Consider the following 26,679-nt stretch of genomic DNA (forward strand, 5'->3'; position numbering starts at 1 on the left):
ACATAGAGTCCCTGACTGCTTCTGCACATAGAGGCCGCCGAGTAAGGGGAGGCTGGTACACACTCAGTCTTTCCTAAGTATAAGGGTATATCAGATAGTTAAAAGTCATGCCACCTCTCGGAGGGGGAAGAGTCTCTTCTAGATATGATACACGGAAGTCCAGCCTTGAAGAGTAGTTGCTGTTATCAAGAGCAAGAGGATCAGGAAAACATACTGGAAAAGGAAAATAAAGGAGCAACTTAAAAGATTGCCAGAGGGCTTCCCTGGTGGCGCAGTGGTTGGGGGTCCGCCTGCCGATGCAGGGGACACGGGTTCGTGCCCCGATCCGGGAAGATCCCATATGCCGCGGAGCGGCTGGGCCCGTGAGCCATGGCCGCTGAGCCTGCGCGTCCGGAGCCTGTGCTCCGCAACGGGAGAGGCCACAGCAGTGAGAGGCCCGCGTACCACAAAAAAAGAGAGAGAAAAAAAATGATTGCCAGATCTAAAGTTATATTTACTATATATTCTTTCATCTTGCATGTTCGGTATTACTTGACCATTAATTTTGCACTTTGTGGCTTAGTTCCTAGGTAGTTCATTTGGACAAAGCGAAGTTTCCCTTTTTACCTAAATCTTTTTGGCACATAATAAGTTGTGAATTCTTATTCTGGTTTATTCGGCAGATTCTATCAAATTGTTTCCCTGGTTTATGTAAACAAAAATGTGTAAGACTAAGCAAGTAAAGTTTGATTCTAATCTGAATAATGAATGATAAAAATCAAGTCCATCAACTTTGTTAAAAATGGTTAGTAACTATCAATATTTAGTATGGGTTTTGTTTTTATGTTTAATTGATATAGAAAAATAATACACTAAGTAAATTTAAAACCCTTGTTTCTATTTTTCTTTACCCAAGAGTTAAACAACAAGGGTTTGAACCGTGTGGGTTCACCTATACACAGATTCTTTTCAATAAATATACAAAAAAATACATGGAAAACAAAGTGTGCAAGACTTGTATTGAAGTGGTTAGCCTGTCCTTACATAGGCATATGGTAAGTGATATTTAATATTTTCTTATTGTTTTATAACTTTGCTTTCAAAGAATTACAGTACAGTATGCCTCTCTGTCATAATTGGAAGAACTGCATGTCAGCCTACCATCACGAGTAAGTGTTCTTTTTTAAAGTGTAACAGTATTTCCAATACTGTATTATGAATATGACTAATTCTGTGTGCCATGAAATTTTTATAAAGATTCATTAGTGTACAGGCTGAGCTACTGTGAAGCAATCATACTGATTACATGAGGCTACAATAGAGCAGTCATATTGCTGCTGCTTCATTATCAGTGCATGAATCGTTACACTTGTAAATATGAGTATTTTTGTTATAATACAAAACACTGCATGTTATGTATCATCCAAGACTATTGATAGAGGTACTGACAGATGATTCATTTTGTAAACAGTGGACGTAAACTTCATCCATAAATACAGTACAGCACTGTAACTGTGTTTTCTCTTAATGATTTTCTTAACACTTTGTCTCTAGCTTTATTGCAAGAATATATAATACATATAACCCACAACATAAGTATTAATCTACTGTTTGTTATCGGTGAGGCTCCTGGTCAATAGGAGGCTATTAGTAGTTAAGTTTTGGGGGTGTCAAAAGTTACACGTAGATTTTTGACTGAGTTGGGGGTCAGCACCACATTGTTCAAGGGTTAACTGTTTAAAAGGATGATTGTAAATCTTCGAAAGGAAGAGGTGTGTTTTGTTTTGATTTATTATTATTTTGTTGTGAATTTCCACATTTTCTGCATTGTGGTCAGAAAATGTGATCTTTTATGAATTCTGCTTTTAGGGCTCTGTTTAAAATTTTTCAGTGTGGCCTAACATATCATCAGTTTGGTGAGTACTCCATGTGGATTTCACAATAAAGTACTGTATGTTTTTACATGTTAAGAGTAGGTTCTATATCTCTTTTAATAAGAATTATTAATTATATTAAATTTTTTTATATCCTTTGATATTTTGATTTCTGAGTTATAAACTTTCCTGCTGTGGTTGAGGATTTGTCAATTTCTCCTCATCATTCCGTCGACTTTTGGTCGCTGTATATTTGAAGCTGTGTTGATAGGTATATACAACTAGCCCTCAGTATCCATAGGTTTTCCAACTGTGGAATCAACTAGCCTGGATCGAAAATATTTGAAATAAAAATTCCAGAAAGTTCCAAAAGCAAAATTTGAATTTGCACACTGCCGTAGCATTTACATTGTATTTATAACTATTTACATAGCATTTATATTGTATCAGGTATTACAAGTAATCTAGAGATGATTTAAAGTATATGGGAGAATGTATGTAGATTATATGCAAATACTATGCCATTTTATATGAGATTTGAGCATCTGGATTTTGGTACCCATGAGGGGTCCTGGAACCTGTCCCCAGTGGATACCCAGGGACAAATGAATAGGTTCATGATTAAGGAATGACTATTTCATTAATAAAAGCTTTATGCCATATAGTCAAATTAGTTTTATATTTATGTTGTTAGCCTATCTTCTTTATATCAGTATTTGCCTTGAATATCTTTTCCATATTTACAATTAAAAAATTTTTAATGTGTGGTTTTTAAAGACCAAAGAGCTGAAATTTGTTTATCCCAGTATGAATGAGAGCTTCTGTCTTTTAACGGAATGAAACTATCCTTTTCATGTTTATTTTAGTTTCTCATATCTGTCCGTTCTACTTTTTATTTGTCCATCCTACTTTTTATTTTCCAGTTATCACTTTCTTATTTCTTATCCCCTTCCTACTTTTATTGGCTTGAGGGTTTTTTCCCCTCTATATTTTTCATTCTCTTGTGGTATAGAAGATATGTAGGTATATATGCACATATATGTATTTGAAATTATGTATATTTGAAATAATGTATATATTATTGAAATTATATATAAGGAGAATATATACATAGAAGCAAACCTCCAGGATTATGTTCTAATAGTTCTGTACTCCAATTCTTACACCTAGAAGCAACCTGCTCTTTCAGATGTTCACTTACTTTTAACAGCTAAAATATATGTCTGTATATTTATGTATTAGCTATTGGAAATTAATGTTTCAATGTCAGTGGCGCTCTCTTGCTTCTTGTATTATTTGCGCTTGGAGTTGCTGTGAAATGTGCTTGCCTTCAAATCAGCTGTTCTGCCTATGTTTTGGGCTAACATTTCCTTCAGGCCTTTTTTCTGGTGGGGCAAAAAGCAGCTCGGCACCTGTACAGGTTGCCTAGGTGCTTCTGAGTGTCTCAGAGGGGAGGGGTCTGTTCCACTAGGACCTGCCTCAGTGAATTCCCAGCAGCAGACGGCCTGCCGGTTGAGTCACAGGTGGCCATGGGGAGTGGTGTCCAAGGCAGGAAGCTAAACAATCTCTTTTCACAGAGGCCACATGTGCTAGGGTGGTGCAGTAGCCAGAGCAACGACCTCCCCAAGATGTCCACGTTCCAATGCCCAGAACTTGAGAATGTGCACAGGCAACGTGCCCAGGTGCTGAGCTGCTTTTTGCCCCACCAGAAAAAAGGCCTGAAGGAAGTGTTAGCCCAAAGCATAGGCAGAGCAGCTGATTTGAAGGCAAAGCACGTTTCACAGCAGCTCCAGCCCAAATAAGTAACTACAAGAAGCAAGAGAGCACCACTGACATTGGAAAGGGATTTTGCAGGTGCTGTTAAGTTAATGATCATGAGATGGAGAGACTACTGCATCATCCCTGGGTCCTTATAAGAGGGAGGGGAAAGGTAGGTGTGGTGGCAGAAGCAGAGTTTGGAGGGATGCACTGGAGATGGAGGAAGGACCCCTGAGTCAAGGAATGCTGGCATCCTCCCGAAGGGGAAGGAAATGACTTCTCCCCCGGAGCCTCCACAAGGGATACAACTCTGCCAACACCCTGAGTTCAGCCCATAAAACCCATTTCTGACTTCTGACCTCCAGAACAGCAAGATGATAAATCTGTGCTGTTCTAAGTCACTAAGTTTGTCATACGTTGCTACAGCAGCAACAGGAAGCTAAGGCAGGTGGCATCTTTCTCCAGCAGTAGTGATCTTTGGGTGCGGGTTACCTATTCTCCATGCCATCTTCAGTGAAAGGTCGTCCCAGCCAAACCGGCCAAAGCTGTTCAGGTAAACCTGCTTTGTCCTTCCCTGCCCCAGACTCAAGAGAACGGACAGGTGCCTGTCACTGCACAGATGGGGCAGCGTGGAGGTTTGCGTGCGCTTCCGTGGAACAGCGCTGTTGCGTCTTACTGGCTGCTGGAAATGCAGAACGGCCCAGGCATGGAACTGGGGCTGGTGAGAGATGAAATATTGTTCAGAAAGGTGGGGGAAATGAAGCAAGCAAAGAAGGGCCCCGTGCCCTGAGGGAACCATGCCTGCAAGCTGGGAGGAAGGCCTGGTCCTCCGGGCTCATTCCTCTGCTCTGGCTGCTCCCCCAGGGGCTCTTGGCCGTGGGTCTACAGGGGAAGGAAATTTCCAGGATTATGTCCTTAAGTTCTGCACCCCAGCTCCGCACCCCAGCTCCTACATCTAGAAACAACAGGCTCTTTCAGGTGGGTGGGTGCTTCCCAAGCACAAGGTGCGTTCTGGAGACTGGGCCCATCCCAGGACCCGACCTCACGGGGCCCAGATGCACTATCCGTTCACCACTTCTCTGACTCAGTATTAGAGCTGGTCCCCCATCTAACTTTACAGTAACTCTGTTTGGGGGGCCCTATTTTCTATACCTAGTCCTGAAATTTTATCTAAGTCATCATTTTGATTCTAGAAGACTCCATAACTTCAAATCTTAGAGGATTAGAGTATAGCTTCCTTTCCTCCAAGAAGTCTCTGACTTCTCGAACTGAACTGGAACTGGTTCTTCCTCCTCCTGTGTAAGAAAAATCTGCTTCAAGATGATTTTTCTGCCCCTGGCTGTGACTGGAAATCAAGTGGCAATCTCTCTATATAAAGAGAAAAGTTAAACTAATGCGGTTTTTGGCGGTACACCCATGACTGGGCTTAAATCCTCGTTGTGTGACTTACCGTGAATTTTTATGACTAACTTTGCACATGTTCATTATCTCTACTGACAGAAATCAAGTTTTACTGACCTTTGACAGTTTCTGGCGTATAAAAAATGCTCAATACGCATTAAATATTTTGAAATAATACTGTGACAAAGAATGCCAATTGCCTGTCAAGGTCCATTCTCCCTTCTCCTTTAATAGCAAAACCCCAGGAAATGTGCTTGGCTACGAGACGCTGTTTCTTAGACCCTTCTGCAACTAGATGTGGCCAGTGGGATATAATTTAAGTGGTCTCTGAAGCTTCTCAGAAGGCTTCTGTTGGGTAAGTGTGCCTCACGTGGCATATTGATTAATTTGAATTCAAGTTACTTAGGAAATGGCCAACACGGGAGGAATACTCTGACCCGCCCTTCTGTCTACCCAAAAGCAGGAAATACAGTCTCATGTGAAAGGTGCTCTCCCTGCATATGGAGGTGGAAAGACACCCTTGCCACCAAAGATCTGGATCTCAGGGCCAAGAAGCCTCTGTAAATAAACCTAGTTACTTCTGTAATTGACGACCGCAAAGCCCAAACTGAGTTTACATTCTTCACTAATTGGGCACCGGAATCTAAGCTTATTTGTCCTGTCAATTCCTCACAAATGTATTGTTTATTTGTCTAAAAAGTATAAAAGCTGCCTGCTTTGGCCACTTCTTAGGCCCCATTTCTATGAGGCCTCTGTGTGCAAGATGAAAATTCTTTTTCTCCTGTTAATCTGTCTTGTGCTAGTTTTATTGGGTCCAGCCACAAGAACTTGAGAGGGGCAGAGGGGGAAATTTCCCATTCCCCAACACTTCATAAAAAGGGGGGCTTTTAGGCCCATCTGCTCTTTCTCTTCTTTTTGTCTGGGATGTGGATGTGATGGCTGGAGCACAGCAGGAATTTTGTATTATGAGATGATCTTAGTTCTGAATTTCTTTTATGTGAGGAAAAAGTTAACATCTGTCTTATTTAAGATTCTTTATTTTAGGTTTCTGTTTACAGCTGAACACAATACTACTAAATCAAGCCTTTTTTCTTTTTTTTTTTTTGGCTTGTAGAGCAAAAAAGAAAAGAAACATGGAGAGAGGATTGAGGACACAGGATGCAAAAAACAAACCAAAACAGTGTTAAGATTCTAGGGGTGGTGTTTGCCCTGACGTCTTTCAAAGGACAAAACGTATGGTTTGTTCTACTATCACATGTGTTTTGGGAATGGGCATTAGCGCATACACAATTGATAAATGCGGGGTGATATCAGTGTAATGATGCTGATATGGGATTTCTAAGAGGCCGGGAGCAAACTTTCTTCACAATTAAAAAGCAAGTCATAGCAATATGCAAACACCTTAAGAAAGAAATCCTACAGAGGTACCTTCCTTCAGTGAAAGCAAGGGCTGGGTTAGTGGTTTCAGGAACTGCTATGCATTTCCCAACGTTAAGCTGTCTGGTAAAGCCATGAAGACAAAGAAGGAAGTTGCAAAAGTATTTTCCTTTGTGTTTAAGAAAAAAAAAAGATGAAGGCTCCTAAATCAGATTTCTAATTTTGAGAAATCTGGTCACTTAGAAACAAATGCCCTTATATCTCAAAGAGGAAAATGCAAGCTCCCAAGTTCAAAGGCGGCATAGGGCAGGCTCTAGTGGAGATTGACTGAGCTTTTTTTTTTTAATAGTTGTTTGTTGTTTTTGTTGGTGCTCCTGTTATAAAGTTGGGTGGTGTGGTCTGCCCCAACCCTGTTTATCCCATATGCCCTGTTATTTTTAGTGTATGCTTTTGGAGAATGCAAAGCTTTAAATGATGCGCGTATGACTTTATGAAGAACTGGCTGTTCAAAGGAAACAGTATGAATAGCATCGAAGTATAACTAAAAGAAGACTCCTCTTTCACATCTCAACACTAATCCTTCAGTCAAGGTTGGCTTTCCAAACTGCCACTTTCCGTGATTTTATTTTCTTTAGTCATCGAGAATAAAATCTTGAAAAATGCAAAGCCTTAAACACTTTACTTTTCACACTCCTTTTCTCAGGAAGCTACTAGAGGATGTAGCTCTTCCAAAGCCAGGAGGGTGTGTGAAGGAAGGGGTGCAGGAGACCCAGGGGTGTAAGGACCAGGGTGACGGTGATGGAGAGTCCTCAGAAAACAGCTCTGAGGCTGACAGAGGAGTAAATTACTCAGATGGGGCTTGGGAAGGGAGGTCCCAGGGGAAATGGACAGGAGGTGCAGATGGAAAAGTAATGCTGTAAGGTCTGTTGCAGCTCGATTGGGGAAACCAGGAAGAGTTACCTGGAAGACCACTCGGAACCAGTTCTAACTTGATTTAGAAACGAGATAAGACGGTATTTGCGCCTCCCACTGTGTAGAGCGGGTCACACATCCTGCATCGGCTCTTAGGATTTAAGAATGAAAAAAGCCATGTCATCTTGTCACTTTTCAAGAGTTCCAGTAACAACCCTGTTTTTCAAATAGGAGATTTACCTGTACTAGGCACGTGGAATACTTCCTGCTGTTGTGCTGGTGGCCAAGCACAGAGTGCGGCTCCATCTCCCAGTATCCTGGTTGGAGAGCCCCATCTCTGCACCTTCCCACGGGCATAAAATTCTGATCGTTCCTGTTGCTCTTCCTGAGTATCCTTATCCAGACCTTTGGCTTCAGGTAACAACGGTGCACCTCCTTCGCCCAGTTTCCCAAGTCCAGCCTAGATCTGACACCTCAAAGTGTCCCCTGCTCATTTGATCCACTTCTTTTATAGATGTTAGGTTTACGGTCATATATGCCCCCCTTGCAGAGGGTGGGCCTTCTTAGGGTCAATCTCTGGAGCAGAGGCTAATTGGAGGAAACGAGACCCCCTACAAACTGCCCAGGGTGACGGAAAGGAATTCTGGCCTTTACATTCTTTCTGGCCTTGTTGCCTTTAATTGCACAAGCTATCTGTTTCTTCCCTAGTGGTTTTGCGTTACTTCACTGAGCAATCTTTTTGAAGGCATTTTCAGTGACAACAAGGAATCCAAATTTAAGTTAAAAATGTAACAGTTGGAGTGCTAATAATGTAACTAGGTGACTGTTCACAGGGTTGCCCGTGGAGCTGAAGGGGAACACTGAGCTGGCAAAGAAAACTGTCTCAACTTCTCCCGGCAGCTGAAATATTCCACTGACATCATTACAGAAATCTGAAGTTCTGAGTTGTTCAAAATGTGGAAAACAATGTGGCTCATAGAACCAGGAAAATACGGTGATTCCAGAACTCTAGAAAACTGTTTTGTTTCTTGGAAATTGTGCCAGGCATCAAAGACCTTTTAAAGCATAGCCCCAGCCCTCAGGAAGTTTCTATAAGATGAAGTAATGATTAATACAGAAGAAACCACAGGGGAGAGAAGCAAAGACCACTGCTGATCACATGTAAAATACGGTAAGGACTATAATAGCTGAAGGACAAGGGTGAGGTCCAAAGGTCAAATTAATACAATTGCCCTATTATCCACACACGGAACTAAATTAATGAAAGAAACTACTGTAATTTTCCACACGAATAGGGTTCCGAAGTTATGCATTTTCCTGGCTGTGTAAACACAGCTAATATGGTTGATTCTGAACATCTGGAACACTTTTGGCCACGTGTAACTTGGAACAGAACATTTGGCATCCTTTCTAAGGGTGTGTGTATTCACAACTTGGGAAGGAATCTTCAACTAGAATTCCACAGTTAAAAGCAAATAGTTTTTAACATACTGAAAGAGTACTACTATCCTGTGTGGTAGAGAGACACCAGCCAATAAAAGATGGAACCCAGGGCAACACAAATGTCCACGTGGCACATGTCCTGTGGAATGTGGATGTATTCAGAGACTTCAGTGATTTTAAATTCTTAATGGAACCCAGATGCTCTTAAGTATTCCAGATATTATTAAAAATTAAACGGAATAAGAAGTGGCCACAAAATACTGTAGTGTTCCTATAATGTTTTGAACACTGATGTACAAAGAGCTGCCTCCTTTTACCAACATGGCTGTTTCAAACCTACACTAGTAAAATTTTATGTAGTATTGATTATTTTTTATATTTCCTGTTATAGAAATCCTGTACCAAGGGGGATAAGATATATTTAAATTTCTTTCCTTCTAATTATTATCCATCATGGCCAATGCAAGAAGGTAGAAAATAGAACCTTGAAAATGACCCAAATGACAGTTGAAGCTCCTTGTTTTTAAAGTCACATGTTATTTTACCTTTGCTCTAAAGTTTTTCAGCAGCCCCACAAAATATTTTGTGGTGGAAAGAAATTTCTAAATATCATAAAATTTGTTTTAATTTTTTAAGAAAGCAGAATTCAACATACACCTTTGAAAGGGGAGACAAATGCCGTACGGTAAGTTAATTTAACTTATATTTGCAAGTTACGTTTGAACTTAATGGGATGTCAACCAACCATATTTGTATCAAATGTCAGAGACATGGCTCATGACTGTGATGGAATCTTTAGTACACATGATCACTAGGGGCAAAATAATCTCTGATGAAAGAACTTTACAAATAGCTTTGCAAAAATGGTAAATACATGGGGAAATGGTAATTTAGGATGAGACTATTATCGTTTACAGAGGAATGTTTCTATTATCAGATAACCAGCTACACTCTATCCAAACTTAAAAAGTAGTATTTACTAAGGAATAGTTACTCGCCTTTCACAAATGTCTAGGCTGTACAAAATGATTTGCTTCAATGTTCTTTTTAGACAGTGAGCAGCCCTTGTGCATTTAAAAAGTGATCGAGTTGACAAAGTATCATTTACATTTTTTTTCAGGAACATATTCCCTCTTAAGTGAGATTCTCTAGAAGGTACATAAACAAATTTGTTCCAGGAAAGTCAGCTGAGGAGTGTTTTGAGTGGCAGTTTCACTTCTGAACAAAGCGTTGTTTATAACCTTGTTGATATAAAACCCTGAGGAGGAAAATGTATTTTGGAACAAAGGCTAACGTCATAAGGAGTTTAGGGCAGTCTGGTTTGTCATGTGGCTGAGATTTTTAAAAGGAAGCGGAAGTTACATAATTCAGTAGATCAAGTGGTCTGCAAGGGTTTGACTATTTTTGGTTCTGATGGTGAAGTTAAATCTTCAGAAATAACACTGCTAATTAAGATAGTGTTCATATTTCAGGAACCTTAAAAAGACAAAATTCTCAGTTCTGAAAATTGAATACAAATGCATGTGCCTCTTTACTCCTTCCCATATGCAACATTATCAACCAGAAAGATATCTAAGAGGCATCCTTTTAAGTAAGAGCGCTGTACTTTAGGTTTCCACTGTACATGGAATATTAAAGAGGTTTTAACGTGCAGTGATATCCTTGGGTAGTCATGCCCTACCATGGTAATTGTTAGCGTATATTCATATTTGTGGTCCAGTTTTGTATCAGACCACTGAAAGTTCTAAAGAAAGTAACATGTTCCGGAAAATAACTGCATTTCAGCTGTAGCTAATATATTTATGATCACGGTTTGACTCTAAACCGATAATATTTTGATCTTACTATGTCTACATAAATATTCAAAGATGAGTCGTGTAGAGTGATTACATTTCTTGGTCAATTTTCCTCACTTTTTTTCACTGCTTTGTACTCTAATTTCTTATCATTAATTCACCTCCCCACTCCCAGAAGCAAGAATCCCTCCCAATGTTCAAATTATTATTCTTTGGGGAATTCAGTGGTTAAGACTCTGCGCTTTCACTGCTGAGGGCGTGGGTTCCACCCCTGGTCAGGGAACTAAAATCCTGCAAGCTGTGTGGCATGGCCCAAAAAAACAAAACAAAAACAAGTTATTACTTTTTCTGGAGACATTCCTCCTAGAGCCTTCTATCACCCAGTTTCATGTGGGACTGCATAGCCATCATCCTAGAATCTCCCTTCGACATTGTCCTTTGACTCTCTGGGCCTCTCTCCAGTGCTCTGGGAACCTTCTCATCCCAGTTTTCCTTTCTTGTAGTGTTCTTACTAAGTGCAGCGAAGTGTACATTTCCTTTGTCGTTTACTTCCTGACAGAGGGAACATGAGCGAGGAGCTTGTCGATTCCTTGGTTGATATCAAAGTGTCTTCATTCTATCAAACTGGAATGACATAGTTTAGCCCAGGATAGACTTCCAGGTTAGACGTCACTTTCCCTCATAAGTTTGAAGGCATTGCTCCATTGTTTTCTAGCTTCAGGCATTTCTGTTGAGATGTCCAATCTATTCTGATTCTCAGTCATGGGTATATGGCCTGTTTCTTCTACCTGGGAACTTTTAGGATCTTCTCTTTAATGTTTAAAATTTCACATCTTCCAATTTGCCTTCCTTGAACTCTTAGACTAATTTTTGTTCCCTTGTATATTTCCACAGTCCCCTGACCTTTTTTGTTTTTTAATTTACTGAAGTACAGTTGATGTATAATGTTCATTTCTACTGTACAGCAAAGTGATTCAGTTATACATATATCTATTTTTCATATTCATTTCCTTTATCACAGGATATTGAATATAGTTCCCTGTGCTATACAGTAGGACATTGTTTATCCATTCTCTATATGCCCTTGAGCTTTTTCTTAAACACCCATCACAATTCTATTTGTGTAATTATTATATTTTAAATTAATAGACTTTATTTCTTAGAACAGTTTTAGGTTCACAGAAAAATTGAGCAAATAGTACAGAGTTCTCAAGTACTCCCATCTCCCCACAGTTCACCCTTAATCTCTGGTATTAGTGTTGTACATCTGTTACAAATGATGAACCCATATTGATACATTGTTGCACATCAGGGTTCACCCTTGGCATTGTACAGTGTGTTCCATTCCATCAACAATTCTTTGACACCACCTGGGTGTCCTACAATTTCATTCAATCTGGCCCTAGCTACCCAGAGTTATAGTGTCAGATCCTACAGGTTAAGGACAAGGTCTCTAACAAGACTGCACCCATATCACACAGGAGCCACAGATGGCATCCTCATGATGTCAGCACTTCTGTCCAACTTGGTTATAAATCTGGTGATTCCCACAATGCACCTTCAAATTTGGTGCTAAGAGTGACTCACTGGAAGCACTAGACTTTGGATTACGGTTTTATTATAAAGTACACAAATAGCCAGATGAAGAGATACACAGGGCAAGGTCTGGAAGAGTCCCAAGCGCAGAAGCCTCAGTCTCCTGAGTTGGAGGTGCGTCACTCTCCCGGTACCTTGATATGTTCACTATGATCAGGAAACTCCACCATGCACTGGTGTTCAGACTTTTTATCTGGGGTTTCATGACGTAGGCGTGATTGAGTAAATTACTGGCCCATAGAGGAACAAACTCTTCGGCACCCTCCCCTTCCTGAAGGTTGGGGAGTGGGCCTGAAAATACCAACCTTGTCATCTTGTGCTTGGTCTTTCTGGTGACCAGCCTCCATCCTGAAGCTTTCTAGGGCCCCTATTCCCCCACCCACATTTCAGCCATGAGCTACCTCCTTAGCATAACAAGGACACGCTGGCACTCATGAAACTCCAAGGGTTTTGGAAAGACTAAGTATATATGTACATATATGATTATACCACGTATTCCCGTAATGTCATGTGTCTACCATTCTAGTATCCTACAGAATAGCTTCACCATCCTAAAAAAAATCCCGTGCTTCACCTACCTTATCCTTCCCCGTATTTTCCAAACCCCTGGCAACCACTGATCTTTTTTTTTTTACTGCTGCTATCGTTTTGCCTTTTTCCAGAACGTCACATGATTGGAATCATATAAGAGGTAGCCTTTTCAACTGGTTTCTTTCACACACAGTATGCATTTAAGGTTTCTTCATGTCCTCCACGGCTGCAAGTCTTTGAGCAGATATGTATTTTGCGAATATTTTCTCCCAGTTTGTGGCTTGTCTTTTCGTTCTCTAAACAGTGTCTTTCATAAAGAAGAATTTTTAAATTTTAATGAAGTCTAACTTGTCAATTTTTTCTGTCATGGATTGTGCTTTTGATGCTGTATCTAAAAAGTTATCATCAAACCAGAGGTCACCTAGATTTCCTTCTGTGTTACCTTCCAGAAACTTTATTGTTTTGAGTTATAAATTTAGGCCTATGATCTATTTCAAGTTAATTTTTGTGAAAGTGATAAGTTCTGTGTCTAGATTCTTTAAAAAAATTTTTTTTCTTTTGCATAAGGAGGTCCAGTTGTCCCAGTACCATTTGTTGAAAAGATTACCCTTTGTCTATTGAAGAGTTTGCTCCTCTGTCAAAGATCCATTGAATGTATTTGTGAGAGTCTGTTTCTGGGCTCTGTATTCTGTTCCATTGATCGATTTTTCTATTGCTGATACCCCACAGTCTTGATTACTGCAGCCTTTTTTTTTTTTTTTTGGCAGGCGGATTCTCATCCACTACGCCTCCAGGGAAGCCCTGCGTTGGGTCTTTGTTACTGTGCGCGGGCTTTCTCTAGTTGTGGTGAGCGAGGGCTACTCTTCGTTGCGGTGCACGGGCTTCTCGTTGCGGTGGCTTCCCTTGTTGCGGGGCGCGGGCTTCAGTAGTTGTGGCTTGCGGGCTCTAGAGCTCAGGCTCAGTAGTTGTGGCGCATGGGCTTAGTTGCTCCGCGGCATGTGGGATCTTCCCGGGCCAGGGCTCGAACCTGTGTCCCCTGCATTGGCAGGTGGATTCTTAACTACTGCCCCGCCAGGGAAGTCCCTACTGCAGCCTTACAGTAAGTTTGGACGTTGGGCACACACAGGCCCGTGACTTTGTTCTTCTTCTTCCAGTTTGGGTTGGCTCTTCTGGGACTTTTGTCTTTCCATACAAACTTTCGAATCATTTTGTTCATATCCAAAATATAACTCGCCGGGATTTTGACTGAGATTGTGTCAAATCAGGTTGGGGAAAAACTGACATCTTGACAATAACAAGTCTTCCTATTCATGAACGTGGACTGTCCTTGCATTTATTTGTATCTTCTTTGGTTTCTTTCATCAGAATCTTAGTTTTTCTCATATAAATTTTGTACATATTTTGTTAGTTTTACCTAAGTATTGTTTCATTGTTTTTGTGCTAATATCAGTGATATTGTGTCCTTAATCTCGAATTCCAGTTGTTTATTGCTGTTATATAGGAAAGTGGTTGGCTTTTATATGTTAACCTTGAATCCTGCAACCTTGCTATAACTGCTTAGTTTTAGGGTTGTTTTTTGGGGGGTCAATTCTTTGGGACTTTCTACATAACCATGTCACCTGTGAACAAAACCAGTTTTGTTCCTTCCCATTGCAATTTTTTTTCCATTGCAATTATTTTAAAATGTCTATCAGACCACAAACTCTCTGAGGGCAAAGTTTTCATCTTATTGTCACTTCTTTTATGCTCAGGTTTTTATTTTACCATAGATTAAATTATTATGGCACTAAATAATTTAGCTAGAAATAAAATGCTTCTAAGTTAATGCTATTTTGTCAAGTACTCTGTTACTCCATGGTAAGTACAGAAAACTTAGGCAAACTGTGCCTCAGTGTCTTTGCATGTTAAAGAAGATGCTGTATCTGTCTTTGATGTAAGGACCAAATAAGACTGCTATACATCAAGTTCTTCGGACAGTGCTTGGAACGTAGCCCTTAAGAAATAGTTTTTCAGTTTTTGTATTAGGATAAAGCTATTACTTTTGTGCACTACCACACATAACCTTCAACAACCAGCAAACTTCAGCTCAGACGGACAAAGTAATAAATGCCAAAGAAAAAAGTTGTAACGCAAAGAAGGCAGGAGTCGAGAAGGGTTAGTGGGAGGAACGTTGCGGGGCCCGTGGGTGTGGTGGAAGTTTAGGGCTGGCTGGGAAATGGGCGAACGGTAGGTTCTCGGGCCTCTCGATGTGTCGGAGGTGATGGGGAACTAAGTGACCGTGAGGGCGGATGATCAGCAGTGAGCTGGGGGCCCCCGGCCGTTAGGCAGGGAACTGTCTGGAGAGCGGAGCAGGTGGGCGGGAGCGGCGGAGCAGGCGCACGCCCCGCCCCGCCCCGCCCCGTCCCGTTACCATGGGGAGCGGGTCACCTGACCGAGCGCGCGGAGACGGAAGGCGTTGGGGGAAGGCGCGGGCGGAAGGCGGGGACGCGCGGCGCGGGCGGTCCTCGGGCGCGCACCGTTCTCCTCTCTCTGGGTCTCGGAAGTCTGAGCCAGTGACCGGCGGCGGCTGCAGTGTGTGCGTCCCTGCGGCCTCGGTGAGCAGCCCTTGGGGGAACGGGGAAGCTCACGGCATCTCGGGCGCGGGGCCCCGGACCGCTGGGCGGAGGGCGTCTCGGCGCCGTCTTCCCCTCTGTGGGCTCCGCTCCGCGCTCTTCCCGGCGCCCGGCCGGGCCCGGGGCGAAAGTTTGCGCGAGCGGCGCTCTCCGAGCGCCCACCACCCTGTGGGTTTCGGGGTTCCGTCTGGGGGTGGAGGGCGAGCCTGGGGCCCGGCCGGGGGCGACGCCCGCCGCCCCCAGTCCCCGTCCGCCTCGACCCTTTTTGTTCGTGTCGGGTGAGCTACCCGGGTCTGGTGAGGGGAGAGTCGCCGGCTGCGGGCTGTCCCGGTGCCGCGTCCCCAGGCTGGGCTGCGTCGCCTTCCTCGGTGGCCGCTTCGGAACGTCGGGACGTGGACGGAGGAAGGAGGTGTCCGTTGCGCGGGCGAAGCCTTGCCTTTCGGGAGGGGGAGGGGGAGAGGTGTTCGCGGGGCGCTGGCTTCTGGAGAAGTTGGAGGAAAGGGAGAAACGCCCCCAGCAGGGTGCGCTCAGCAGGAATCCTCCCTCGAGGGTCGCGATTCTCAGCTTTCGTTTCAGGATTCGCTTGTAATACGGGGCAGGTGGAGGCATGTAGATGTGGGTAAAGTTTTCCCTTTTTACCAAAAACGGATTCATTTAAGCTGGGAGTCTGTTAAGGTGCTAGTTTTTAACGGGAGATTTCTAGGTTTATCTGGTCTGTGTATATCATCTGTACAGCCGTTCCTGGTTATTTTTAATATTATGTACCTCTCTTAGGAAGTACGTTTGGTTTACGAATCTCACAACATCCGGTTGTTTCAAAGAAGAAACAGTTGATTAAAAAGGAAAGTTACAGGGGAACCCAGCCGCAGCCTGGTTAGCTTTATCGCCAGTATATACAAATGGTGAAATAAAATGTGTCTATTCTTTTAAGTTTTTCTCTTTGAGGTTGAGGGTAAACGGTAAAAATGTGTGCGTTTGTTTTTTGATTTGCTCTGTTACCAACTTCGTTCTACGAACTTCTGTTCTTTGAACAGTGTGTAAACATTATAGATCAGATAGTTTGTGCTGCAGAATAAAAATAAGGATATGGAATGTCTTTTTTTTCTTTTACATCTTTATTGGAGTATAATTGCTTTACAGTGGTGTTGGAATGTCTTTTAATAGGTTCAGGAAAGAGTCATTCTATTATAATTCACATTTAACTTTGGCACCATTAGTTTTTAGTTACGTTTGGGTGTTATAAGAAAGGATACGAAAATCGTGACTAAAAGAGGAAGCGTTTACTAATAGTTGGCGGTTGAGTGTACTATTCAGTAAACAGTTCCTTTAATTGAGCATGACTCAACTCTTTTTTCTTTCCTGTTTTTTTTTTGTCGGATTTAGGTACTTCTTTAGGTAGTAAATGCCATAAGTTTCTAAAAAGAAAGATTCCCCCCCCCAAAAAAAACCAACCGTTACATCTAGTCATAGTTATATTCACATTTATTCATTTCTTTCCAAGTGCTGCCAAGATTTTTTGCACGTTTATTTAGTTTTTGAGGAGGTAAGCAGTTACAGGGCTCAGCATTTAAGCAAAAAAGGGTATACAGTGTAAAATTTCCTTCCTTCAAGGTCCTCTAGCCAACCGTATTCTCTTCCTGTGGGAGCCAACTGTTCGGCATTTTTTAGGTATCGTTCCAGGGATATTTTATACCTGTACAAACCTATAAATATATTTTTCCCCCTTCTGTTGTTTTTCTTTTTTTTTTTATTGTGGTAAAGTACGCGTAAATTTTTACCATCTTAACCATTGTTAAGTGTACAGTTCAGAGATATTAAATACACTGACATTGGTGTGCAGCCATCATCCATCCCCTTGAGTCTTTTCATCTTAACACTGGAAGTCTCTGCGCATTAAACAGTAACGCCGCATTCTGTCCTCCCCCCAGCCCCTGGCAACCATCGCTGTACTTTGTGTCTTTATGATTTTGATACTGCAAGTACCTCATGTAAGTGGGATCACATATTTGTCTTGCTTGTGTTTGGCTTATTTCGCTTCGCACGATGTCCTCAAGGTTTCATCCATGTTGTATCAATAGTACGTTGCAGAGTTTCCTTCCATTTTTAAGGTAGGATAAAGTTCCGTTGTGTGTGTGTGTGTGTGCGCGCGTTTGTGCGTGCATATATATGTGTTGACATTTTGTTCATCCGTTCATCTGTCGATAGACACTTGGGTTGCTTCCACGTTTGAGCTGTTGCGAATAATGCTGCTGTGAATGTAGGTATACAAATACCTCTTCAGATCCAGATTTCGATTCTTTTGGGTGTATACTCAGAAATGGAATTGCTGGATCATACAGCGTTCTATTTTTAATTATGGGGGGAACTGCCATACTGTGTTTTATAGCACCTGTACCATTTTCCATTCCCGCCAACAGTGAATAAAAGTTCTAATTTCTCCACGTCCTCGCCAACACTTGTTTTCTTTTTTTGATAGTTGTTACTCTGGTGGCTGTGAGGTGGTATCTCATAGTTTTGATTTTGTTGTTGTTTTAGGAGTTCTCTAAATATTCTGGATATTAATCCCTTATCAGTTACGATTTGCAAATATTTTCTTGCATTCAGTGGGTTGCCTGTTTACGCTCTTGATAGTGTCCTTTGATGCACAAATTTTTTAAAATTTTCATTAAGTCCAATATGTATTTTTCTTTTGTGACCTGTGCCTTTGGTGTCATATCGAAGAAACCATTGCTAAATCCAATGTCAGGAATGTTTTGTCCTGTGTTTTCTTCTAAGAGTTTTATTGTTTTAGGTCTTACCTTTAGATCCTGGATCCATTTTGAGTTAAGTTTTGTATATATTGTGTTAGGTAAGGGTCCACCTTCATTCTTTTGCATGTGGATATCCAGTTTTCCCAGCGCCATTTGTTGAAAAGACTGTCTTTTCCATTGAATGGTCTTGGCACCCTTGTCAAAAATCATTTGACCATGTATACGAGGGTTTATTTTAGGCTGTCTGTTCTATTCCATTGGTCTATGTTTGTCTTTATGCTAATACTATACCATTTTGATTGGTTTTTTAAAAAATTTTTCAAATTTTTGGCTGTGTTGGGTCTTTGTTGCTGCACGTGGGCTTTCTCTAGCTGCAGCGAGCCGGGGCTACTCTTCATTGCGGTGCGCAGGCTTCTCAGTGCGGTGGCTTCTCGTTGCAGAGCACGGGCTCTAGGCTTGTGGGCTTCAGTAGTTACCATTTTGAATACTCTAGCTTTATAGTAAATTTTGAAATCAGGAAGTGTGAGTTCTCCAGTTTTGTTTCTAAGATTGTTTTCAATTTCTTTCAGCAGTGTTTTGTGGTTTTCATTGTACAAGTTTTTTACCTTCTTGATTAGATTCGTTAAGTAGTTTATTTTTTTTGATGCTATTGTAAGTGGATTTGGTTTTGTTTTCCTTTTCAGATTGCTTGTTATTTACGTATAAAAATGCAGCTGATTTTTGTGCATTGACTGTATCCTGTTACATTGCTGAATTTGTTTTTTAGTTTTAATGCTTTTTTGTGGAGTCTTTAAGGTTTTTTAAACCCTAAACATATAAGGTCGTATCTGAAAACAGAGATAATTTTACTTCTTTTCCTGTTTGGATGCCTTTTATTTCTTTTTCTTGCTCTGGCTAGAACTTGCAGTACTGTGTTGAAGAGTAGTGTTGAAAGTGGGCATGCTTGCCTTGTTCCTGACCTTAGTGGAAAAATATTCAGTCTTTCACCATTGAGTATGATGTTTGCTGTGGGTTTTGCATATATGGCTTTTATCATGTGGAAGTTGTTTTCTTCTACTCCTATTCTCTTGTGTGTTTATCATAAAGCGGTGTTGAATTTTGTCAAATGCTTTTCCTACATCAATTCAGATGATCTTGTGTTTTTTGCACTTCATTTTGTTGATATGTATTACTTTGAACAATTTTCATATGTTGAACTATCTTCGTATTCCAGAAATAAATCCCATTTGTTAAGAGATGTCTAATCCTTTTAACATGCTGTTGAATTCTGTTTGCTAGTATTTTGTTGAGGATTGCATCAGTGTTCATAAGGGGTGTTGGTCTATAGTTTGCTTTCTTGTGTCTTTATCTGGCTTTGGTATCAGGGTAATGCTGTCCTCATAGAATGAAAGTGTCCCCTTTTCAATTTTTTTGCAAAATTTTGAGAAAGATTGGTATTCTTCAAGTGTTTAGTAGAGTTCACCAATGAAGCTATCAGGTTCAGGGCTTTTCCTTGTTGAGACATTTTTGATTACTGATTCAGTCTCTTTATTAGTTTTGGGTCTATTTAGATTTTCTATTTCTTTCTGAGTTAGTCTTGATAGGTTTTGTGTTTCTAGGAATGTGTGCATTTCATCTAGTTTATCCAATTTTTTAGTGTACAGTTGTTTATAGTGCTCTCTTGTAGAGAGACTTAATGTTTTATTTCTGTAGAAACTCTGCTAGTATTTCCACTTTCATTTTAACATGTTGAGTTTTCTTTTTATTTCCTAGTCCATTTAGCTAAAGGTTTGTCGATTTTGTTGATCTTTTTAAAGAACTAAATTTAGTTTTCATTGATTTTTTCTTAATTTTTTTCTTCTCTTTTTTATTTATGTCTGTTACTTCCTTACTTCTGCTAGCTTTGGGTTTAGTTTGTGTTTCCTCTTCTGGTTCCTTAAGTTCCCCCTTCCTTTGAACACAAATTTGAGCATACTTTATATACTGCACTAAATAATGCTTTGTTTTTTCCAGTTAATGTGATAATATTTTCGACCTCGTTTACTATTTTGTGTATCTAGTACTTCCTCCTTTGTTTAAAGAATTTTGCTATTACAGTTGGTGTTTCAGTGAATAAAATGTTACATTTGTTGCTTTTTGTGTGTAGGTATATTTACAGACTAAAACCTGAAGTGGTATTGCTGGGTTGGAGGGTATCTGCATGTACAATTTTCGTAGATGTTGCAAACTTACTCTTTGTGGAAATTATACTACTTTACACTTTTACCAGTAATGTATGAGTGTTTCTCAGAGCCTCATTATCAGAGTGTTCAGCTTTGGATTTTTGCCAGTTCAATAGGTGGGAAATGGAATCTTATGGGTAAAAAGAAGTTGTACTTAGAGTAGACTTCATATGACCATAATTCTCAATTGCTTATCATCATAGTCTCCTGGGATATTTATTAAAAGAATAATTCCTACGTCCTTCCATGAAATCTGTGTCAGCTTGGTAAAGTATTTTTAACTAGTGCCCAAATAATTCTGATCTGGTGGTGAGCCAAGTTTGAGAAACACTGCCATGAAGACTGTTTAGGACTTTATCACAGTGTGTTGCTTGACACCATATGTGAATCGTCTGGAATGCTTATGAATCCACAGTGTGCTAGAAAACATGATCATTACTATTTATCATCTGGGTCCAGTGAATATTTTGTATAATTTAGGTCATTTTATGAATAACTTGCAGAAATGAAAATAAAGGCATAGGGAAACACGGTTTTACTAGAAACAGAATTTTAATAACAACTTGAACATAAGAAACCAAAAATTTTGTTCTAAGTTTTCCTGGTTTTGAAGGTATATATAGCTGAAACGGGCAACATCTTTGAGTGCAACTAATTGCTCATCAACTGTCCTCCATACAGTTGGGAGATATCCTTTTTATAAATATCGTTCCAGATTTCAGTTACATCTCTAATATATCTTAGCTTATCATTACTTTTAGGTTTTTTTCATGCACTTGGTTGTCAAAACACAATACTGGATTTTAGATTTCATACCCATCTCTCATAGGTTCTAACGTTACTGTTCAGTAATTTTTGTACTTGCGTTGTCAAAATGCAGTATTTTTGCAAACTTTCATGGTTCATGATTTTGCAGGGATGACCATCTAACTTACATTTGCAAAGAATTTTCATTTATACTTTTATAAATACCAATTAGAATAGTCAGTGCAACAGATTTTTTAAAATTTCTCTACATTGCTATTTTCATCTGGTCACCTTTGTTTAACTACCTGCCTTCATTTGGCTACTTACAAACCAAATCCAGTAAGTTTTGCTGTATAGATGTAAAAGAGGAAAGAAGATGGTAAATATCCTTTTAAACAGGATCTAGGGACTTGTTTCAAAATATTGTACGATAAAGTGCTTTCTTCAGAATGACTAACTGAAAAATTGTATTTTTTAAATTAAGTATAGGCATATTGTTTACTCATTGATCTTTAAGTTTGAGGAATTTCAATTAAGATATCTTCATCTGAAAACTCATAGTCTGAGGTTTGCTTTTGATCAATTCCCTCATTATCATAAAAGTCTAGAGTACAGCTATTTGTTTCTTTGTATTCATTTCTGATTTGTCTAATGTCTTCCTCCAGTTTATTCTCTGTGCCATCATGGGTGAAAAATGAAAAATCCCATATTTTCTACTGTGTTCAAAGAATACAGTTTAAAAACAAGGCTACAAAGATGGTGTCTCCAGACTTCATACATTTTTGGAAGAGGATGCAGTACTTTGGGCAACACACACTGAAGGATGACATAATGTATTCCTAGAATGAATAAGAATGATTCTACTTTTTGTTCCTATTGTCATTTTAGTTTTTTCTTTAGCATACTTGGGAATAACGGATGAATAATGATTAAGTAATTCCTAGATACAGTAGCAAAACTGTTTCAAGATATGGGAAAAATAAGTTCACTAAGATTCCATAACGCATCTTAGATTTATAAAGGAGTCCAGTTGAACCCTTGAGATATTTGTAAGGTAGGGTGATTTTACTCTATTTAAAGATTTTTTTTTTCCAGTTCATCCCTCCCTCTCTTTCTTTTGTCTAAGAAAGAATAAAAGTTGTGAAATAGAACTTCTGAAAAAAGAAACTCAGAATTTAAAATTGTGTCCATTGGATGCTGATGGTATACAAAGGGTTAAAGGGCAGATTTCTGGACTCTACTCCAGACTTACTCTTTTAGTTTCTGGGGCCAGGACTCAAGAATCTGTGTTATTAACAAGATTTCCAGGTTATCCTTATGGACTTGAAGACACGATGTTTTAGGACCTTAAGAAGGTTTTTACTTTACTACCATATGCAAGTACTTTAGATTACTTCTCTGATAGAGCATTTCAATTGTTTCCTGTGCTGTGAGGTGATAATCTCACTGTGGTTTTGATTTGCATTTCCCTGATGATGTTGCACACCATTGCATGTATCTGTTGACCATCTGTATGTCTTCTTTGGGAAAATGTCTGTTCAGATCCTCTGCCCTTTTTTTAATTGTATTTTTTATTTTATTTTTTTCGTTGTGGAGTTATATGAGTTCCTTTTTTAGCTTGGCTGTTAATCCTAATCAGATGCATGATTTGCAAATATTTTCTACCATTTGGTAGGTTGCCTTTTCAATTTATTGTTTCCTTTGCTGTACAGAACCTTTTTAGTTTGATGTAGTACCACTTGTTTATTTTTCTTCTGTTGCCTTTACTTTTGGTGTTAAATCCAAATAGTCATCACCAAGACTAATGTCAAGTGGCTCATTGCCAATGTTTCCTTCTAGAAATTTTATGGTTTCAGGTCTTATGTTCAAGTTTTAATATATTTGTGTATGGTGTAAGATAGGGGTCAGATTTCATTCTTTTCCATGTGGTTGTCCAGTTTTCCCATTTACTGAAGAGAATGTACTTTTCCCATTGTATATTTTTGACACCTTTCTCACAAATTAATTGACCATACATGGCGTGGGTTTGTTTTGGGGCTCTTTATTCTCTTCTGTTGGTCTATGTGTGTGTTTTTATGCAGTATCATACTGTTTCAGTTACTATAGCTCTGTAATATAGTTCGAAGTGAAAGTGTCATGCTTCTAGCTTTGTTTTTTCCCTCAAGTTTGCTTTGACTATTGGGGTTTTCTATGATTGCATACAAATTTTAGGGTCGTTTATTTTCTTTCTTTTAAAAATGCCATTGGAACTTTGACAGAGATTGCATTAAATCTTTAGATTACTTTGGATAGTATGGACATTTTAACAATATTAATTCCTCCAGCCCAGGAGCATGGAATATCTTTCCATTTATTTGTGTTGTCTTTCATTTCTTTATCAGTGTGCTGTAGTTTCACTGTACAGGTCTTTCACCTCCTTATTTAAATTTATTTCTCTGATGCAGTTGTAAATGGGATTGTTTTCTTAATTTCTGTTTCTGGTAGTTAATTGCTAGTGTATAGAAAGGCAACAGATTTTTGTGTATTGGTTTTGTATCTTCCAGCTTTACTGAATTTATTAGGTCTAACAGTTTTTTGGTGATTCTTTCAGCTTTTCTACGTATTAGTAACATTTCACCTGCAAATACTGACAGTTTTACTTATTCCTTTCTAATTTGGGTGCCTTTTCTTTCTTTCTCTTGCCTAGTTGCTCTGGCTGGGACTTCCAAGAGTATGTTGAATAAAAGTGGCAAGGTGGGCATCCTTGTGACTACATTTTTACATCCCCCACCCCCATTTATACTTTTGATGTCACAGTTTACATCCGTTTATCTGTGTTTCCCTTAACAAATGGTTGTAGTTAGTTGTGTTTTGTTTTGTCTTTTAACCTTTATTCCAGCTTTGTGATTAATCCACCATGTTTACAGCTTTAGGTTACTCTGAATTTTTTTATATATTTACTTTTACCATTGGGATTGATACTTTGTTTTCCTGTTACTAATTAGCACCTTTTTGTTTCAACTAAAATCCCTATAAAATTTCTTATAAGGCTGGTCTAGCGGTGATGAACTCTGTTAGCTTTTGCTTGTCTGAGAAACTCTTTACCTTGCCTTCAAATCTGAAGGACAACTTTTCTGAGTGGAGTTTTTTTTTTAAAGATTTAATTTATGTTTGGCTGTGTTGGGTCTTCGTTGCGGTGCGTGGGCTTCTCCTTGCGGTGGCTTCTCTTGTTGCGGAGCACGGGCTCTAGGCGCATGGGCTTCAGTAGTTGTGGCACGTGGGCTCAGTGGTTGTGGCTCGTGAGCTCTAGTGCACAGGCTCGCTAGTTGCGGTGCGTGGGCTTAGTTCCTCCGCGGGATGTGGGACCTTGCCGGACCGGGGCTCGAACCCATGTTCCCTGCATTGGCAGGTGGATTCTTAACCACTGCGCCACCTGAGAAAGCCCCCTGAGTGGAGTGTTCTTGGCGGCAGTTCTTTCTTTCAGCGCTTTGAGTTATATCCTGCCACTTCCTTCTGGCCTGCGGTGTCTGCTGAAAAGTCTGCTCAGAGTCTCTTGGGAGTTCTCTTGTACGTAACAGGTGGTTCTTCTCCTGTCACTTTTTAAGATTCTCTCCTCGTTTTGATATTTTAATTATAATATGTATTGGTGTGGGTATCTTCATCTCTTTTTTGGAACTCCCTGAACTTCCTGGATCTAGATGTCTGTTTCCTTCCCAAAATTAGGGAAATCTTCAGCCATTGTTTCTTCTTTCTTATGTGAAGGAAACTTTCTTCACGTAAGTTTTCTGCCTCTTTCTCTCATTTCCTTCAGAGAACCTTACGATGCAAATGTTGGTTAGCATGTTGTCTCATACCTCTCTTAAGCTATCTTCATTCTTTTTTTGCTGCTCTGATCAGATGAGTTACACTGCCCTGTCTTCTGCTTTGTTTCTTCCTTTCTTCAGATTCATTTCTTCCTTTATTCTGCTCTGTCTAGTCTGCTGTTGAACTCCTCTATTGTGTTTTTTAGTTAAGTTATTGCATTTTTTAGCCTTATGATTTCTACTGGGCGCCTTCTTATATTTTCAGTATCTTCTGAAATACTTTGTTCATCCATCGTTCTTCCGAGCTTGGCGAGCATCTTTATGACGGTAATTTAAACCTCTTTATCAGGTAAATCACTTTCATTAAGGTCTTTTTTACAGAGCTTTTATCTTGGTCTTTCGTTTGGGTCATATCCTTCTGTTTCTTCGTTTTCCTTGACTCTCTGTTTAGATAAAACAGCCACCTCTCCTAGTCTTAAACGACTGGCCTTATAGATGAGCCTTCTCGTTCGACCCTGCACCAGCTCTTGGTTGTATCTCATAACCATTCAGCTTTCCCAGCAGCCTGCTTTATTGCTTTTGGCTCCCAGTAGCTGAGGGTGTGTCAGGTCTGTCACTGGCCCAACGGGGAGGATTGCGGTCAGCACCTAGATTCAGGCCGTTGGGAAGCCACGCTCTCAGGCAGCAGTTTTAAAAGTGTGCGAATTTACCTGTTTCAGGGGAAGATTGGGAAATAGGCATTTCTGTCTGCTCCCTCTGCACTGAGCCCTGGTAAGACTGCCAGTTGACTGTGGCTTGTTTGCTGCAGGCCTGTTGAACTGGTGGCCGCCAGGGCCAGGGATGTCCCCTGTGGGCGGCAGACGTGTACACTGGCACTAGGTCCTTGCTCAGAGACGCTAGCTGCCTCGGGTGGGACAGAGAGAGGGAGAGTGCAGATGGTACCTGCTGGCCCTCCCAGTTTCTGGAGAGAATTATAGCCCCTGGGTGTGTGTTTAATTACAAGCCTGCTTGCTCTACAGGCCCCAGCTTTGAAGATAAGGTAATCGACCTCTTTTACAGGGAGTCTGGGGTGCAGTTCAGTCTGCTGTCTTTACACTGTGTCCTGGAGGAGAACCTGTTAAGAACTGTTTTCTCGTAGGCCAGCTGGTGGGGCACCAACTTGTATGGGTTCCGCAGTTAGACCATCACTGGGCCGCACCTTTGGGCTGACAGCCAGATGATGGTGCCGTTGTCCTCTCCACAGATGCAGCGCACTGTTGGCTTGTTGGTGGTGGAGGGGACTCAGGTAGGGTCTTCCTCACACCTGAAGCTGCCTTCGGGGTGAGCCTGTCATACAGGTCCAGCCCCTTCCATGCTGCCGTCAGTAGGAGCGCTGTAGTCCTGGGGGACCTGTGAATGTACGCCCTGCTGGCAGCCGGAGCCAGGCGATCAGGGGTTGACCCCTGGGCGGCGGCTACAAAAACCGGAGCACCAGACGTGTTGCACCGTGTTTTTTTTTAAGATCAGTGGTTCTGCAGTCCTGAATTTTCACCATCCCAAGATTTTTTAAAAACAACTCAGACTAAACAAGCTGACAGACATTGTTTTACCTTGAACGATCACACCATTTGTAAAAGGGGAGGCCAGTTGTAGTGGGTGGTTTGAGGGAAGGAATGAGTCAGTCGCTCAGAAATGATAAGTGCTGCCATTTAGGTGACATTAACGGGACGTCTTCACGAGCATGTTTCCTACTTTGTTGATCAGAGCATTGCTGCTAGAAAGCAAGTTAACTAGGTGTTCCAAACTATCCCATACAGCGTCTGAATTTCGGAGTTCTTTGGTCTGTGCACATATTTAAGGACTGAGGAGGTTACCCTGACATTGCCCTGAGGAGGTAGAGGGTCAGATGGAAAACTTGATACTGAGGCAGAATTAGTCAAA

At 40.6% G+C, this 26,679-nt stretch overlaps 1 protein-coding gene across 4 annotated transcripts in view; it reads left to right on the forward strand.

The window, feature by feature from the left end:
- Nucleotides 1–941: 941 nt before the first annotated feature.
- Nucleotides 942–26,679, forward strand: part of SDCBP (syndecan binding protein) — a 46,032-nt gene continuing 20,294 nt past the window's right edge. For 2 of the 4 annotated variants that reach the window (XM_060287008.2, XM_060287009.1), the window contains exon 1: nucleotides 23,688–23,710. In XM_060287008.2, coding sequence (XP_060142991.1) covers nucleotides 23,690–23,710 — 21 coding nt within the window. In that variant the 5' untranslated portion in view covers nucleotides 23,688–23,689. Of the gene's footprint in view, nucleotides 1,035–1,848; nucleotides 1,896–5,246; nucleotides 5,368–6,126; nucleotides 6,246–6,830; nucleotides 6,980–7,532; nucleotides 7,719–8,134; nucleotides 8,473–15,127; nucleotides 15,262–23,687; nucleotides 23,711–26,679 lie in introns of those variants that run through there. The other 2 variants (XM_060287010.2, XM_060287012.2) reach the window with 2 other exon arrangements.

The sequence above is a fragment of the Globicephala melas genome, chromosome 17 (genome assembly GCF_963455315.2).
Source record: "Globicephala melas chromosome 17, mGloMel1.2, whole genome shotgun sequence".
Lineage (NCBI taxonomy): Eukaryota > Metazoa > Chordata > Mammalia > Artiodactyla > Delphinidae > Globicephala > Globicephala melas.